The sequence below is a fragment of the Anoplopoma fimbria genome, chromosome 12 (assembly GCF_027596085.1).
Source record: "Anoplopoma fimbria isolate UVic2021 breed Golden Eagle Sablefish chromosome 12, Afim_UVic_2022, whole genome shotgun sequence".
NCBI lineage: Eukaryota > Metazoa > Chordata > Actinopteri > Perciformes > Anoplopomatidae > Anoplopoma > Anoplopoma fimbria.
In genome coordinates this window covers 10151918-10170149 of record NC_072460.1, presented here as the reverse complement: position 1 = coordinate 10170149, position 18232 = coordinate 10151918, and the positions used below count along the sequence as shown (strand labels likewise).

General features: G+C 41.4%; 1 protein-coding gene across 1 annotated transcript; it reads left to right on the top strand.

The window, feature by feature from the left end:
- The first annotated feature begins 229 nt into the window (after positions 1 to 229).
- alas2 (aminolevulinate, delta-, synthase 2) lies at positions 230 to 7789 on the top strand. Its single transcript, XM_054608818.1, has 10 exons — positions 230 to 356; positions 1573 to 1924; positions 2023 to 2118; positions 2264 to 2486; positions 3049 to 3233; positions 3342 to 3521; positions 4124 to 4288; positions 5382 to 5650; positions 6655 to 6817; positions 7159 to 7789. Exons 2-10 carry the CDS (start codon positions 1594 to 1596, stop codon positions 7320 to 7322), a joined length of 1776 nt encoding a protein of 591 aa, XP_054464793.1. The 5' UTR covers positions 230 to 356; positions 1573 to 1593; the 3' UTR covers positions 7323 to 7789.
- The last annotated feature ends 10443 nt before the right edge of the window (positions 7790 to 18232 follow it).

Here is an 18232-nt window from a genome sequence, read left to right as displayed (position 1 = left end):
TCAACAACTCATACTTGAGAGTAAATTGACCACAATGAAGTCATTTTACATGACAGAGAGTGATGCAACCTTAATGGAACCCTATCAGCATATTTGCACCTCCCATACTGGACACACACACACACACACACACACACACACACACACACACACACACACACACACACACACACACACACACACACGCACACGCACACACACATACACACACCTCCCTGGGTGGCCCCTAAAGCTAAGACCTTTACCAGAAGAGCTGATTGCATAATGCTGTTCAACATCTGACAAATAACTGTTGACATTTTCTGACCTTCTGTCTATTTGCTGTTCTGAAGTTCGTCCTCAGTGCAGGTCAACAGGTGAGTTTCCTAACTTACTATCTGTTTCATTGTTGTTGTTGTTGTTGTTGTTATTATTATTATTATTATTATTTATTGTTGTTATCAGCATTACTATTACGATTTTCACTCTTAGTATTAGTAGTATTACTATCATGAGTATTAGTAAAATCTGTGTTGTTTTTAAATACACTGCCATATAACAATATTTATGTTAGATGACACTTACAGCAAGGAATATATCATACATTTTAACATCAATTTATGCTTTATTTATTCATCCATGTAGTAGACAACACACTACATGAATGAATTGTAATTTGTACACACACATCCCTAAATGACTTTTTTCTGACAGTCAATTAGAAGAATCAGGAGATGTGGATACTACAGCCTATAGCTAACTAAAGGATATGTGTCTTTCTTTTTTGCACATGATTAATAGTAAAACGTATTCAAAAACAACAAAAACATCACTAAGATAAAACTTTTGACCTGCATGTGGTGTTTAAAAAGACTCTGGTCTTTGACAGAGCAGCGAAAAGATAACATCTAACCACAAGACAAAGCCACAGATTCCAAGAATTGCCTTATTTGCTGACCGCAGGAGGTTGTTAGGGAAGTGATACAGCCGCCCTTTGTTTTTAAACTAAACTACACATAGAGGTCTTCATCTGCAAATTATAATCTAGATTCCTTTTTATTTGTCATCATTTGGTTCATATTATTTACATCCAACATTAATTTTGTCCTCTGCGTTTAAGAAACTTTAAACAGCAGGGAAATAAAAGTTATTTATCAAAAGAAGTAGATTCATCCCTTCTGTGTTCTATAGAGGATTATTTGATATCAGCCTCAGCTGGTGACGTCAGTACTTGAGCGCCTGCAGAGTTAAGATAAGCAGCACCAACCTGCCGCACCCTGGAGGAGGCACCGACTCTCTGTAGCTAAACCCAGCCACTGCAAACATTTCTGGCCCCTCTGAACATGTTTAGCTTAGTAAACTATGATGGGATTTTCAAATTCAGCCATCCTCACTTTACATTTTGATAAACTGACTGTAAAATTGGATGAGATTTGAGTTTTGAGCAACAATTTCTTAAGGCAAACTCAAAAACATAAAAAAAAATGTACACATCCTGGCTGCTATGAAATTCACACACTTTACAGATGTAATGCATACGCCTTGGAGGTTTTGGGGAATAAAATGAATTTCCTGTCATCTGTCATAACTCAGTGTAAGAACAGCTGCAGTACAATGGCGGCCTTCCTTCATCACTGCCCCTTCATAAAGTCTTCGCCTAAGCCAGCTTTGAGGAGAACTGGATTCGCCTTGCTGTCTCTGGCCGATCGATGCCCCATCATCGCTCGCCAGATCACTGTGAGCGGCACAGCCTCTCTGGAGGCCAGGGTGAGCGTCTCATCCGGCAAACAGGAGAGTCACCGACTTTCCACAGTGGACCAAAGGAGGCTGTTTGCTCAGACTGCTACCCAGGTGGCCGTGTCTGTATCGAAGGGCTGTCCCTTTGTCACCTCTCAGATTGGGATGGTCCGAGCCAGCCCTGAAGTACAGGAGGACGTCCAAGAAGGTAGGAAGAATTATCATCTGTTATGATGAGGACGAGGCGAACATACAAGACAAAAGAGTAACATCTCACACTAACATACCTGCACTCCTCTTTCACAGGTTTGATGACTTCTCTTTTGAAGGGTTTCAAGGATGCAATCCTCCCGACATCAGCCCAAACTAACACTGTCACCCACCTCCTCAAAGACAACATGGGTGAGTTTTAGTTGAAATTAGCTCAAACATCTCTAAAGTTAACTATTTAATATGATGCAGCCAAGTAATACATGTATCTTTAGATTAGATTAGCTATTCAGCGAATGCAGTCACTGATTCAAAATCACAATTGTCACCTCTGCAGTTGGCCCCAGCTACGACTATGATCGCTTCTTCGCTGACAAGATCTCTGAGAAAATGAACGATCACACATACAGAGTCTTCAAGACTGTGAACAGGAGAGCTGAGGACTTCCCCTTTGCTGAGGATTACTCCATCCCTGGGCGAGAAGGCTCCCAGGTGTCCGTCTGGTGCAGCAATGATTATCTGGGAATGAGTCGGCACCCTCAGGTCCTCAGCGCTATCAGGTAAATAGAGACAGGAAAAGTTTGTTTGTTTGTAAGTCTTCTGGAAAAAGTAGGAAAACTCAAAGTCATTTGGAAGTACTTGAGGTGTCTGACTGCATTTTCTTTCAAAGCTGTCTTAATAGTGTCTTCATTACATAGATGGAGATGAAGCCCTTTAACAAAGAGGCCTAATAATTATTTTTGTTAGATGTATTGTGTTTAAGGACCTCCCTGTCACTGACTTTTTTTATTGCATCAGGTCAAAATGTAAGGCTTCAATGATTTTGCTGCCAGGTCTTGGCACTCAACTAAAGGAGGCAAATGTCAAATTAATCTAATCTAATTAATTAAGTCTTATGTTAGTCAAGTCCAAGTCCAGTAACAAGTCCTGAATCTGTCTCATCTGTCTCATTTGATTGTAATTGCACCACTTGTATTTAGATGGTAAATGTCAATGAGGGGTTCAATCTAGTATCACTGTCTTACTGAATACAAAAAACTTTTATTTATGAGTTTGAAAGATGGGGAAACTTTCATGGCATTAGATCATGTGAGCCGAATGTTTTATCATGGATGTTCTCAGAGATGCTGTGGAGAGGCACGGTGCAGGAGCTGGTGGGACCAGGAACATCTCAGGCACCAGTAACTTCCATGTGTCTCTGGAGAAGGAGCTGGCAGAGCTACACCAGAAAGACGCAGCTCTGGCCTTCTCCTCCTGCTTCGTGGCAAATGACTCAACCCTCTTCACTTTGGCTAAGATGCTGCCAGGTGAATACTGACCTCTGACCAATATTGTAGTTTGAGATCTGAGGATTGATACTGTTTAGGGGGATGTTATCTCCCCTGGGCTCACTGTTTGTTCACTGTGGCACACAGGTTGCGAGATATACTCTGATGCAGGAAACCATGCATCGATGATTCAGGGCATCAGGAACAGCGGAGCCAATCGCTTCATCTTCCGCCACAATGACAGCCGACACCTGGAGGAACTGCTGAAACGCTCGGACCCCAAGACACCTAAAATAGTGGCATTCGAGACTGTGCACTCAATGGATGGTGAGTACTATGAAATGTTCATTTTGAGTGATGGAGGAGATTGTATATATATATATAAATGTGTGTCTTTTTAAGATAAAAAAAAGAAACATAAATTGACATACGAGTCAGAGAAATCTGAAGTTAAGTAACATTCATGAGAAGAAATGCCACTTGCAAATTTGCTTAGTCTGTTTGTATATTAGAAATTAGCAACAATCACCATCTGCAACATTCATATTTCATAGCTAATAGAGTGAAAGCCAGGTTTAGAGGATTTATATTTCTACAGCCTACAATTATTCAGCCTGCATTATTTGTCATTCATCACTGTCTCTCTATGAGAGGAAATAGTTTTCCCCCCTCAATTTTATTTCACTGTGGCATATTATACCGCTGACAGCTCCATAAAGCACAAAACTGCAGTAGACTGAATGGATGACCAAATCCAGGAGGATTTCTTAAAAACACCATCACAAAAAACTGTGTAAATGATTTTTCATTTGAAGCATATAGTATCTAGATCTTACACAGTGATGACATTTGAAGCATGCATTTACTGCTGTTTGCATAATGTATATTCAAAGCTTTTATGATAACAACTTATTCTCTTGGGCTTTCAGGTGAAATATGTCCTCTGGAAGAGCTATGTGATGTTGCTCATCGTCATGGAGCTCTGACGTTTGTTGATGAGGTTCACGCTGTGGGCCTGTACGGAGCCCATGGAGCTGGAGTGGGAGAGAGGGACAACATTATGCACAAGATTGACATTGTTTCTGGGACCTTAGGTGAGTAGCTTTTGAAGAACTTCATCTCCCTTTGACAATTAAGCCAACAGTTTTGTTTCATCCCTTTTTTGTTTTCAAAGTTATGATGAAACATACTAGTAGACACTGAAAGGGCAAGGCAAACGGCTTCATCTATCTTAGATCAAGTGCCTCTTTTCTTTGCCAAACTCCCATTTTGCCCCAACTGACACTGTCATATTGCCAACACGACAGCAAAATTCTCTAAACAAGCATGATACTGCTCTGGAGCTGGTAAATGAGTGCAGGAGAGGAGTGGGCTCTCATCAGAGGAAGCAGAGGTTTTATCAGATAGGCGCTGGCTCTCCTCCCTCTCTGGTCGTACCGATAAAACTATCGTGAGGGAGTCTGGGCAGTGTGTCGCTTTTTGACAACTGTAGGGTTTTAGGTCAAAATCATGTAAACTAATCCTGGGTTACAACTCCTGGCAATAAAGTAAAAAACAAGCTCAAACTGAAATTGCAAATTAATAATGGTGTATCAATACACAAAACTCATGATACAATTTGATACATTATTGTGATGTAATTATTTGACACAGAGACAACAATCAATTATTTATCATATCATTTATCTCAATAAAATTATCATATTTGAGACTTATGGGAATAACAGGGTAAGCTTATTATCATTATCAACAGAATACGTTGAAAAATGTGCCGTGCATAATAATGCATATGTAAAAATGTGTAATAATGATTACACAAGTGTAATAATAAAAATATTTATTGGATTTCTTTATTTAAGTAAAAGTATCAATACCACATTGTAAAAATACATATGCAGGATCAGAAGTCTCATTAGTAAATATATATTTTAAATAAAAGTCAATATTATTCAGAATTATTTTAACAAATTGATATACTGTTGGGTTTTATCTGCAACAATGCATATTTAAGCTGTCAAGTAAATGCATGGCATACATTTGTCCCCTCTGAAATGTAGTAGAGTGGAGAAAGTAAAGTGAAAGTAGAAATACTCAAGTTAATTATGTTATATTAGTACTTTAATGAATGCACCTCCCATTACTGATTATTTCCTCACCTCACATACCACTTGTCTGTTGCTATTCCAGGCAAAGCCTTTGGCTGTGTTGGAGGCTACATCGCCAGCAGCACCGCCCTGGTGGACACGGTGCGCTCCTTCGCAGCTGGCTTCATCTTCACCACTGCCCTGCCCCCGATGGTCCTGGCTGGAGCTCTGGAGTCTGTCCGCGTCCTGAAGAGCCCCAAGGGGCAGGTGCTTCGCAGATCTCACCAGAGGAACGTCAAACACATGAGGCAGGTGTTGATGGACAAGGGCCTACCTGTGGTCAACTGTCCCAGCCACATCATCCCCATACGGGTAAGAAGGTTTAACACTGCTGCTGCCTCCTCTACCATATCTCACGCCACGAGCTCCTCCTCTTTCTATTCTAGTCCAAAGAAATATTAACAATGCAATTTATCTCATAATTCTCAAGGATAATTATCTTGAACTGGATGACAATGTATTTGCATATTACATCATTAGGGAACAACTCTGGCACTTATACAATTATTCCTCTGTATCTACCTTAAGATTGTAGGCATAACCTTATTCTTTGATGTTTAATAAACCTACAGACACATGCCATTTTGTACATCCAAGTTTCAGCCTATTTATGAGTACAGTGTATAGGTCTTTTTTTTTTTTTACATTTGACATGTCACTGTAGTAAAAAGGTGCACAAGTCTAAGTAAAGAGATTAATGATGGCTGAACTCCATTTAGCTGCTTCACTTTCGGGGTCCTGGTATTGTGCCTGCTGCCTAACTGTCACTGTCCTGACTTACTGGGACACTTAAATGGAACAGAGCCGTCGTTAATGATATTACAACACCTGAGTGTTTAATATCGTGACAGGTTAAAACATCTGCAATGTCTACTCCTCTATAACTCTGTAAGTACAGAACATATGGAGACTGGAGTGTATCACCGAAATAATTAGACTGTTTCAGTGTTTAATTATGATCCAATTCATAATCTTTAAAAAGCAATTAGAAGCCACTGAAATAATTCAATTTGCATTTAAATTAAGAAAACTTAACTCTTTTTGTGAAACACTCCTTTTTGTGATACAATTTTAAAAGTCATTTATGACTATCATGTTTTTAATGCATCATTTAAATGCACATTAAATTAATGAATTTGTAATTTATTTTACAAATGTATCGTATGATTTTAAGGAAACACATACAATTCTATAATGTTTCCATTCGCCCAGTTAATCACATTAATGGCTCAGATTTGTACATGTATGACCTTATTGTGTTTAATAAAAAGCAGGCACTAAACGGCTCACATCAACTCTCACGAACCATTTTCTAGGTAGGCAACGCTGAGCTGAACACCAAGGTGTGTGACACCCTGCTTGAGAAGCACAACATCTATGTTCAGGCCATCAACTACCCCACAGTGCCTCGGGGTGAGGAGCTGCTGAGGCTGGCTCCGTCTCCTCATCACAACCCCGCCATGATGGAGTACTTTGTGGGTGAGTGTGGGGATCGTTACCGAAAATAGGTCAGAGTTGTTCTAGTAAATGTCCAATCAAGTTAAATGAGGACAATGGCTGGTACAAGTGATTGACAGTTTTTTCCTTGGTGAGACTCTTCGCTTTGTCAGCATATAGGTCTCTTGGCATCAATGTGTCACCATTTACTGCAATGCAATAAAAATGACAATACTCAGTGGAGAACTTTAAATTGTTGTGCCTTAGCAGCTAAACTAAACACTATAACCTTGTTTTGTGCTTGCTATATTGAGCAGTGATTAAATTCTGAGGCAGTGAAGTAAAAGAGACATAAATATTGTGTGTCTATGTTTCATTCACAGAGAAACTGGTGGAGGTGTGGCAGGAGGCGGGGCTCCTGCTCAACAGCCCGGCCACAGCTTCCTGCAACTTCTGTGATCGCCCGCTGCATTTCGACCTCATGAGTGAGTGGGAGAAATCCTACTTCGGCAACATGGAACCACAATACATTACTCTGTTGGCATAATACCAGAGTACATGTAGCTTTTCTAGTCAAGTTACAGGTACATAAATGCAACAACCTTTTAAAGTCCTTCTTCAGGTGCACTGAGAAGAGAACTAAAGTACTGATTTTGTTCTTGTGTTTAAGCATGCTTTAATTCAAGAATTTATTTCTGTTTTCCTGTATTGATGTGTTCTAAATTGTGTTTTCTGTCATGGATATGATTAAAGAAAAGTGTGCCTTCTCCATTTCAAAAGCATAAAACCTGCACATGAGGCACTTTCTTATATATCTTATCTAGGTGTGATTGTTTGAATTAAACTATATTTAATTTGACGTTGCGTGATTTTCTTAATATCATATATTGATCATCACAATCAAGCTTTGTTCACATTACCACAATAATTAAAATACTGATGTTTCAATTCTAAAATGTATGAAGTGCCAAAGTCTGTTCATAAAATACCGCATAATAAAACATTCAATCAATCCTTGGTGTTGAAAATAGCTATTTTTCACATTCTCCTCTCATATCAAATAAATTGATTTGCTGAAATTATGACGTTATTGATGAATACTATAACAAACACTGTTGTTTACGCTAGAAACCTCCAAAGAAACATCAAACGTGCTTTAAAATTGTGGAATCAGTGAGATCGTTCCTACGGGCACTGGCATGGCTACATTGTGTGAGCTCAGCTGGAGCTTCGGTTCTTCAACACTAGTTGACGTTGCAGGGACTGGCCACTTCTCGTTTGACCTTTGCCCTCAATCTGCGGAGCTCTGCGTTCTCATTGTCCACAACGAGGCCACACTCAATCATTGTCCAGGCTTTATTGAGCTGCTGCTCCCCATAGTGCTGCAGCGCCCCTCGCAGGAAGCACTCAGCCAGACGCACCCTCCCCAGACCGGCCTCCACACACTGGATGGCCTGGGTCCTGTGGAGCTCCAAGGCCCGACTGAAGTCGTCCAGAGCCGCTCCTTCTCTGGAACAGAGCACCAGGCTGCGGCCTCGTCGACACAAGTCCTCTGCCCAGACTTGGTAATCTTCTGAGCTGCTGGAGTCAGGTCCATTGTGTTTCTGGATAACTCTGTCCAGGTCAGCTATGGCCCGCTCGTGAAGGCCCAGCTGAGCGAGGCAGGCAGCCCGCTGGCGAAGATACTGGAGTCTGTGATCGCCCACGGCTTGTACTGCCACATTCAGGAGTGTGAGGGCCTGATCCCACTGGTCACCTGATGACACACTGCTGGCCTCCTGTGCTGCAGCCTGTTACAATATGCAGCTGAGCAATTAATATGCAATTTATAGACACACAAATACTCTTACTTACTTACTTACTTACTTACTTACTTACTTACTTACTTACTTACTTACTTACCATTCTTTAGCCAGATTATGGAAAGATGCTGTTGCCCTGTCTTTTAAGTTTCGTGAAATTATCTATTGATGCTCTCCATCATCAAACCTTATGCATACTTTTCCATCCTTACTGTCCATTTCAAGCATATGAAATATTCATTGGGATACGTTCAGAGAGAACCTCCTAAATTGATGGAGGTCCCACTGTAGTTTCCGACCGTTTTTACTTTTTTTATATATTTTAGTCTGCACTGTATTAAACCATAAAGTCAGTGAAGTAAATAAAAATGATACCATGTGAAAACTTTAGTCAGAAGAGATTAAAGCAAAAATGCTTGCATGAAAAATAAGAAATTATCTTAAGAAAAGATACCAGGAGCTTCACTTCACAGAATCACAGAGGAGCTCAATTTAATGTGATAAGACTGAAGAAAACCCATAAATTAGACCGCAATTATTTTTGCAACACTCGACTATATTGCTATATTGTTCAGGCTTACCTGAGCCATGCGTTTTCGGTGATTGAATGGGATCAGGGCCAGCAAGAAAACCAGACTGGACGAATCTTTTTCAGTCAGTTTGCTGAGCCTGCGAGCTGCGCTGCGGTAGTTCTGCTGCCAGGCCTCCACCACACCCATCCTGGCCTGGGCCACTGCATCTCTTGGCTCCTGGCCAAACACCTGGCACAGATGAGTGCCTGCTGCCTTGACTTCACCTGGGGCCCGATGGGCCATAGAATCAGGAGTAAAGGTTACTGTTAACAAGGGGCACCAAGTTCAGTGGTTCTCTTTATCAATTAATATCTCCAACCAGACCATTTCCAGTGACATCAAGGATCCCATTGTGAATTTCTGCTGCTAGTTTGGCAAACTTCCCATCTCACCTTTGGCTAAGAGTGTGTCCACATTGAGGAGATGCCATCTGGGGTCTCTGTAGTCAGTCCTCATCAGAGCGCCACCAATTAGAAAAGCCTCTCGGAGATGCTCTTCATGGCAGGGGACAGCATTAGCAAGTAGGATTTCTGACAGATTGGTCCGACAGAACTGATGCAGCCAATTACAGACCAGCTTCCGTGCACTGTCCTTAAGTGACAGGATGTCTTTGGTGACTATGTCAATGTTTATCTGAAGTGCTGCCAGGATATCATGAGTGCATTCCTGAGGGGAAGAAGCAGTTTGAATTTTATATTTACACTGAACGTAAATATTGCCTGCAGCTGCTTGAGACACTTCTACGTTAAATACATCTATCTTATCAGCCAAAATGTTAATGTTTGTTAAAAAAAAAGAGCACTCTGTAGATCCCATTCGTGTAGATCCCATTCGTTTTTTTAGGTTTGTTGACTTCACTGCCAACATGAAATGATACATCGTTTGTCTCTTTTTTTCCTGCCCACGTTGGTCAACAAGCGTGATACTGGCAGTTTACAGATGTCCCTATACATTGACATTTCACTGCTAGTTGCAGCAACAAATGTGTAAAAATGTCTAGTGCAGGTTGAAGTCTAGAGAAGGCTGCAGAAAAGGAATTGAATGTTTAAAACACTGTACAAGCTCTGAGCTTTATGTTTTGACAGTGTTTCAACTCAAGAATACCTTTGGTTGGTTCAGCATGAGATAAGTGAAGCCTCTTCCACAGAGAGCCTTGATGTGTTTTGGGTGCTCCTTTAGAATGGAACTGAAATCAAAGATGGCTGTCTTTTGTTGGCCCAGCAGGACATAACACCTCGCTCTCTCCAGCAAAGACTCTGCTGCCTCGCCACCTTGAAAAACAATGTCCACAGCATTAACAATTTCAACTTCTCATTTCTATATTCCAAACAGAGATTTTTGTATGATTATGTATGTGTTATAATTGCTTCTGCACAAGTTGGCTATCTTCTAGTTAAATAATACAGAGCCAATCTAGCTGTTTTGTGTTCGGCCAGTCCTTCTCTTCATCCCACTAATCCTATCTAGATTAAAGTATTACCCACTATTTATTAAGTCAACAATCAGAATCAGCCCAAAAACAAACATCCATTTCTCATCAATCATGTTCTAATCACCAGAGGCGATGATAGCGATGGAGAGATATGCCACAGCCTCCCTGACGGCGCTCACCTCCCGCGCGCCCTCCAGGATTCGTTTTGCAGCAGAGTGGCAGTGCGCCTGCAGCAAAGCCCGGTCCTTCTGTTGAGCCACTGCCAACAGGGGGCGCAAGCAGCTCGTATCACCGCACTGAATGAGCTTTTTCAGCAGCTGCAGAGACAAATATGAAATCTTTATCTCTTTCACTGTAAAAGATGTAAATGTATTAAGCTACCTGGCCTGACACATCACTGTGTTGTAACTGTATCATTTCAGAATAATGACAAAATGATGGTATTCAGTTCAGTTCAATTGATAATTTGAGGCTGAGACCACTCACCCACTATTAATGTATAACACCTACTCAAATAAATGAAATGTCTTGATGGTTTACCGCGCCTATCCAATTTACCTTCCACCCCCAAAATAAAGTAATTTGAATGCATTTTACATCTAAGTCAAATTCACAGTCACAGCTCTCTTAGCTTTAGGTTATATATATATATATAGTTTGCTCTATTTAAAAATATTCAACATTCAAATCTATTAACGATGAAGAATAAGACTGAATCAGCTGATTTCAAGTTCTAGTGCTGAACATGCTGTGAATCTATCGCTAACTAGACTGCCGAAATATTTCTTGTGACCGCTGGTCAGCACTGTAGTTCATCATAATGCAGCTCTTGTATAAATGTATCTGTGTCCTCTGGTTTGTGTGGTGAGAAAAGTATAGATTTGCTGTGGCACCAGGTTTGACAAAGGCTAATTCCACTCATATACAAATTATGAAATCTAATAAGAGTAGTTGTACATGAGTCATTGTAGTTTCTTATTTCCTGAATGTAAGAGTAAAACGAATGAGAATGATACAGGCCTCTCTATTTTCATGTGAATGTGTCCTGTGTAACACTAGGTGCCGGGGAAATAAAAGAAAGACGTCTTCAACGGATAACTGAGTATGCTATATGTGCAGACATTACAGTTAGGATTGTGAAATCTCTAATTGAAACATTTGTCAAATCTTCACATGGCATCAATCACAAAATTGTTAATATTCACAATGAATTATAATTCAATTGTAATGTTCCCAATTACGATGAACAAACCCTGGATCCCCCTTGAAAAAACACGTTGGTGCCTCTGCACCTCACTTTGGGACCCACTGCCCCCAAACCTACTTACCTGATTGGTGTCATAAAGAAAGCCTCTGTGCAGCTGCAGCACTGCGAGGCGTGCCAAGATGGGTGCCCGATGACCGGTGGGCCCGATGGATAGAAGAAGCCGGTAGGCCTCCTCCACCCGGCCAAGCTGGTACAAGGCATCTGCTGCCAGGATCTGAGACCCATCAGCACCCGGCTGGAGCTCCATCAGCAGCACAGCCAGAGACTGGACACCAGCAGGAGTCCTAATGCACGGAGCAGGAAAAATGGTAGCACCAAGAAAATACATTTTATTGAGGAAACATGAATGAGGATTTTCATTAAAACAGAGATCATACCTGAAATATGAGCAGAACTAAATACCTTTTGCAAAAATTGCAGAGTTCATTTCTGATTTTGGATAGGTGACACAACAAAGGTTTTTTTCACAGCACACATTTTGACAATGATGGAGAAGCACAGCTGATAATAACATTCAGGATGGCTCAGTTCTAAGTGTCCCAGTAAGCCATGACAGTGTGACAGAGAACAGACATGCTCTATACCGGGACCCTGAAACCGAAGCAGGTAAATGGAATTCAGCCATCATTTTTATTATTCATCCTTTTATTATTTACACCTGTGCTTTTCCTACTGTGACATGTCAAACTGTCTTTCAAAAATATTGAACTATTGAGTGAACTGTTGTGAGACCAACATCATACCCTGATCTGTCCTTGTCCCTCTTGGATGGGGCCTGTGGTTGATCCCCCTGCTGGGACTGTTGGGAGTCTTCCCTGGAACTGGACTTGGATTCATGTCCTCCCATCCCCTCGAGCATGACTCGTCCCTGCTCCAGTAAAACAGTCAACAGCAGCCCCCGGTAGTTCCATGGCACCAAGCAGCGAACAGTCAGTGCTGTTTCTTGGGGGTGAAGCCTGCTGGCTGTCACAAAGTCTAGAGCTGTGAGGTAGTTTAACCCGCCAATCATGCGTAGGAGCCCCCTGCCACAGAGGGCCCGCACACAGCTGGACGGGTGGGGTGTATCGTGTTCAATCACAGCCTGGAAGTCGTCTAACGCCCCCTTGTGGTCATCTGAGAGAAGTCGCGCATATCCACGAAGAACTTGCACCGTGTTTTGATAGCTCTGCTGACCTCGGGCAGCAGCTAGCTGGCTACAGATAGAGAGGGCCTCCTTGTGCTCCCCTCGGAGGAGAAGACAGTCGGCCAGTCGTACCCGCAGCTCTCTACCTCCTCCGTCAGGCTCTAAATGACACAGAGTCCGTAATAGAATGATCACAGGGTCCAGGAGCTCAACTCCTTCAGTGGATCGCAGATCTAGACGGATGAGGACTCTTTCTCTGTAACCAGACAGACCTCGCTCTGCCTGCTGACGGAGGTGGTTGCGAGCGGCCACCCCTGTACCATGATCTGTGAAAAGCTTTTGAAAATAAATCCGGGCAGTGGCAGGATGTATCTCAAATGCCTCCCCCAGATCCCTGCAAGCCTCAGCAGTCCGTCCACCTGCCGACAAGCAGGCAGCTGCGTGACTGATTAAGAGTCTTGTTTTCCTCTCAGGAGTGTTTTGGAATGACTTGTCTGTACTTCCCTCTGATGTTTTCTGACAATAATCATGATGCAAAACAGCAGAGTACGCATCTGCACTGTCCCCAAACCTGCCTGTCAAAAACAAGTATGCTGCATGAAGTTCCTGCACTTCTGTACTGCCTGGTGAGATAGCCAATAAAAACCCAATAATTGTTGCAGAAGTCTCTACATCCAGCTTATCCTTCTGCTTTGATGTCACTGCACACTCGCTGTCAAATATTAAAGAGGGATGTATGAGCAGTACTTCATCTGTAAAGGCCTTCACTATTTGGGGTAGGTGCTGAGCTTGTCTGCTTTTCACCAGAGTGACGGTTTCAGATTTGTTACTCTGGTAAGCTTTGAGGTAAAGCTTCAGTCCCTTGATACTGTGAGGCTCTGAGAACAAGCACGCCAGGGCACGAGTTATCTCCAGTAGGATGTGAGTCACATCTTTTGGATGAGGGTTTCGCAGCCCCTCAAGCAGAGCAGTGCAACGAGTGAAAATCTCCTCGCAGCCATGCCCGCCACTCTGAAGGAGAGACTCCATCTTGAAAATGGTGGCCGACAGATTGTTGGGGCAGAGCGTGGAGAGAAACACAGCTGCGAGACCTTTATTAAGACCCTCGCTGGGGTGGTTCTCCCCGTGACTGTCAAGCCAACCTTCTAAAGTTGAGATCACCCCACCCAGACCTGACTTCAATTTGCGCATGTGGGTAACGGTGGAGGCTGCGTGAGTCCTGAAGGCTGACAAATAGAGAGAGGTAGCTCTCCCCAGCTCTCCAACCGCAAGGAGCTTGTCTCCATCCTCACATAGCTTTGAAACACTGACTCCAGGTCGAACCAGAGCCGTCATGGTCAGGCAGCAGGCCCTCTCTATCCTTGGGTCTCTCTTCACCTGTTCACAGTGATGACAACATTGATGTCACCTGATGGTTAAAAACAGGAAATGAGGAAAAAAGTTATTTTTCAAAAATTGTTATGTTAAATAGCAGCATTTTACTACATTTGTTTTTTTTTACTGTGAGTGTGGTACTGCTGCAACACCCAATTTAGCAACGGTCTTATATCAACAAGAAACACTTCATTACTTTAAGTCAAACATGTTTGTCTTAACCTGCTTCGCACCAAACTTGCAAAATAAGAAATAAACTTTTTATAAAAACTGGAATTGTTAAACAATTATATTTTAGTATACAGTGTATTTTAAGCAGTTTACAGTAGCTAAGTCTTATAGAAAACATTAACCTAGCAAAAAAATTGATAAGCAAATTTGCATTGTGAAAACTTAGCCCTCTTGTTCAGAGGGTATTCCTTGCATTCTCTAGCCCAGGGGTGGGCAATTATTTTTCCCAGGGGGCCAAATGAGCAACTGAAAATATTTTGGAGGGCCGGGCCAAAATGCCGAACTCAATTATGCATAATATACATTTTATTTCTATATAAAAAGCAGTAAATGGCATTGTTTTGACCGCTGGTAAGAGTGTATGTTGTTATTTGGCAATTAAAAGGTGAGGTTAGCTTTCAAAAATAGAATTTATTCAAATAGAATTTCCAAAATGATAAACAAAATGTGAAACATTTGACTCATTTTCAGTCACATTAATAACAAAGGGCATTTTGAGTTTCATATACTATTGAAACAAGGATTTTCTTAGCTTTCTAAAGACATCACATCATCTTTGTAGCCAAAATAAACAAGACATGTCACTGAACTGTGTAACTGTGTAAAGAAAAGTGTCCCAGTTTTGTAGCCTTTTTGACTTTACATGCCTATATTAAACATTTAATGTTTTCAGAACTGTGCAAAAAAAAAAAGAAAAAAAGAAAAAGATCAAGTGTCCCATTTCACTTGTGATTCTCTGCGATGTCCTCCACCCTTCTCGTCACGGTGCGGCGGGACAGCGGGATGTTTTAAACGCTTCTTTTTTCTCTGGGCATAGCAGTGCTGCAGACTCGACCATGCACTCTTTCACAAACTCCCCCTCCGAGAATGGCTTACTGTTCTGGGCGATTTTGTGGGCTATCACAAAGCTGGTTCTGGCATGAGCCGACATTTTCGCATTTTTCAGGGGTGACACGGAAGGAAGACAGGTTGTCAATCACACGCATTTCACGTGCACAGTTGACGTGCACGATTGCGTGCACTGTGAGAATAAATGGGCTTCAAAATAAAAGCAATGCGGTTTTAGTCCACCCATAAGATAATTAGAAAATATGTTTTATTTTCTAATTATCATGTAATCTTTCGCGGGCCGGTCAGAATCATCCCGCGGGCCGTACAATGCCCAGGTCTGCTCTAGCCCATGCCTCATTGAACTTATGTTGCCAAAAGCAGACCCGTCAAAAACCTGCGCAAGAGCAAACTAAACCCGTGACGTCGTCAGCTGATGTTCTGTTACTGAAGGTCAGAACAGGAACCTGTGCCCCCATGTTTTGTAATTCAATAGCTCTCGGCCCACAGTTGCCAGGGCAACACGGTGTGTCCGCTCATACAGCAAAAGCAAAAGCTGCAGCAAAGTTTTGGGTTTTTTTTTTTTTAAAGCGTGTGGTAGGTAGGTGGAATGACACAGAGATAGCAGCAAGATAAAAAACAAAAACGTACCGAAACTAGCTCCACATAAAGATAAATAAACTCCTCCTGGCGCTCCTGTGTTGTCGCGGGATCCCCCCCGATGAGCGAGCTGTTGTTCCTGTGAGCACGGGTCCGGTTGCCAATGGAAACCACTAAAGCTCGTGCTAAGCAGGAGGACCATAGCACCCCCTAGAACGAGACGCCTCTTGTTGTTTCAACGGCTTAAAAGGCGGCGATAAAAAAAAACCCACAATGTTCGCTAACATGAGTAGTATGTTAGTGCTTCTAGGAACTGAAATCGTGAAACAGCTGTGAAAGTGAGAAAAAAAAAAGTCGTTTCATTATCTCCATAAAGGCGTTTATTACGTCCCCTCCGACGACTTTTACAAAGTGGCATTAACATGTCAAAATGTGCCATCTGCCTCTTTTTTCTATCAACACAAATTGCGTTTTTATGCCCGATATTACTGGTATATAGGTAAATAAAACGCTTGGAAAACAAGTACAGTTGTACAGTTACTTCCTCATCAGAAATGATAGCTACTTGGCAGTATATAAGCATGTGTTTTGTACTATGCAAAACAACGTGAATGTTTTTATTGAACCCTCTCAGAACTTCTGATAGTGTGGTTGTATGTCTACTAGCATACTGCCAATGTGAACAACATGGGTCTGTATGGGATCTATGCTTTTTCTATGTAAAGAATAATATGGACAACGTAGGACAGCTGTTCTTTGTGCTGAAGCAGTTCGCAATTTGCAATTCATGAGATGGGTCTAATCCACCTCAAGAATAAAAGCTCCTCAAGCACCCTGCCTTCATTTTCTTTGTATGGCGATGTGCTCATCTGCACAGCAGCTGCTGCTGTTCAAACACTCAGCCAACACTCCCACCTTGTGGCTAAGAATTGTATTATATATTATGACACTGACTTAGGCTTACAGTACCATGTTGTCACACATTTGTACCATGTAGATGACTCCAGTGAGGATAACATTCCCAACCCTAACAGAGTCAGTATAATAGTCCACTCATTGAGCTTTGTATTAAAATATGCAAAATGTAAACATTTAAAATAATAATTATAAAATATATACACACATACAGTACCAGTCAAAAGTTTGGACACATTCAACTACTTTGAAGAATCTATAATATAAAACATATTCTGGTTTGTTGAACATTTGTTTGTTTACCACATAATTCCATATGTGTTCCTTCATAGTTTGGATGTCTTCAATATTAATCTACAATGTAGAAAGAAAGAAAAAGAAAGAAAGAAAGAAAAACCATTGAATGAGAAGGTGTGCGCAAACTTTTGACTGGTACTGTATATATTTAAAGCCACGAACCGCAGACCTGGATACATATTCAAACATTCATTCATAATTCATAACTTAATTTACTGCAAAGTCCTTTACAGTCAGGAACTCTCACTGTGAGATACCCCAGCCCCACAAATGGAAACCATCAGTTTGGATGGAATATGTGTGGTGAGGAAAAACCCATCCTACCGCACCTTGACACCATTTATCTGCAGGAAACTGAAAATCTGACGTATTCTTCCCTTACAAGGGTGCGCAACAAAATGAGTAGCTGAGTTGTTAGACCAAACTTTCATTCTCAAAGGAGAAGAAGATGTGCTGCTCAAACATCACAGATGTACACTAAAATGTTCACACAGATTAAATACTCAAACTGAAGAGGAGTCTTGAATTTGAATAGTTAAATGCTAAAACTTCTGGAGTTATAAATATTTTCTTCTTTAGAATTCAAAGAAGGACATTTCTTCCTTTTCACCACTTCCTTCTTATCAGATACACAATCATAGAGTAACACAAATATATGTTTAAGCATTCTACTGAAAAACCACATCCCTCAACTGTTGGCATTTAAGAGACCGCACGCATGAAGTATCCACCTTGATTACTAGAGTTCTGCCTGAGCTTTAACATGCCATGAGGTCCTTCTTGAAAATGCTACTATTGTTGTTGTTCAATGTATTGGAGGAAGCCATTTTCCCCATTCTGCAACTGATTCTGAAAAGCACCAAACCCAGTATTTCTGATATGTACAATACAGTCTGCATTTTAAGTGTCATTCTGGAAGTAAAAAGCTCAACTCAATAAGCACTCAAGAAGGAAACATTATACACTTATCTTGAGCGCATTTGATGACATAAATACCTAAAGAATGTAGGAAAAGT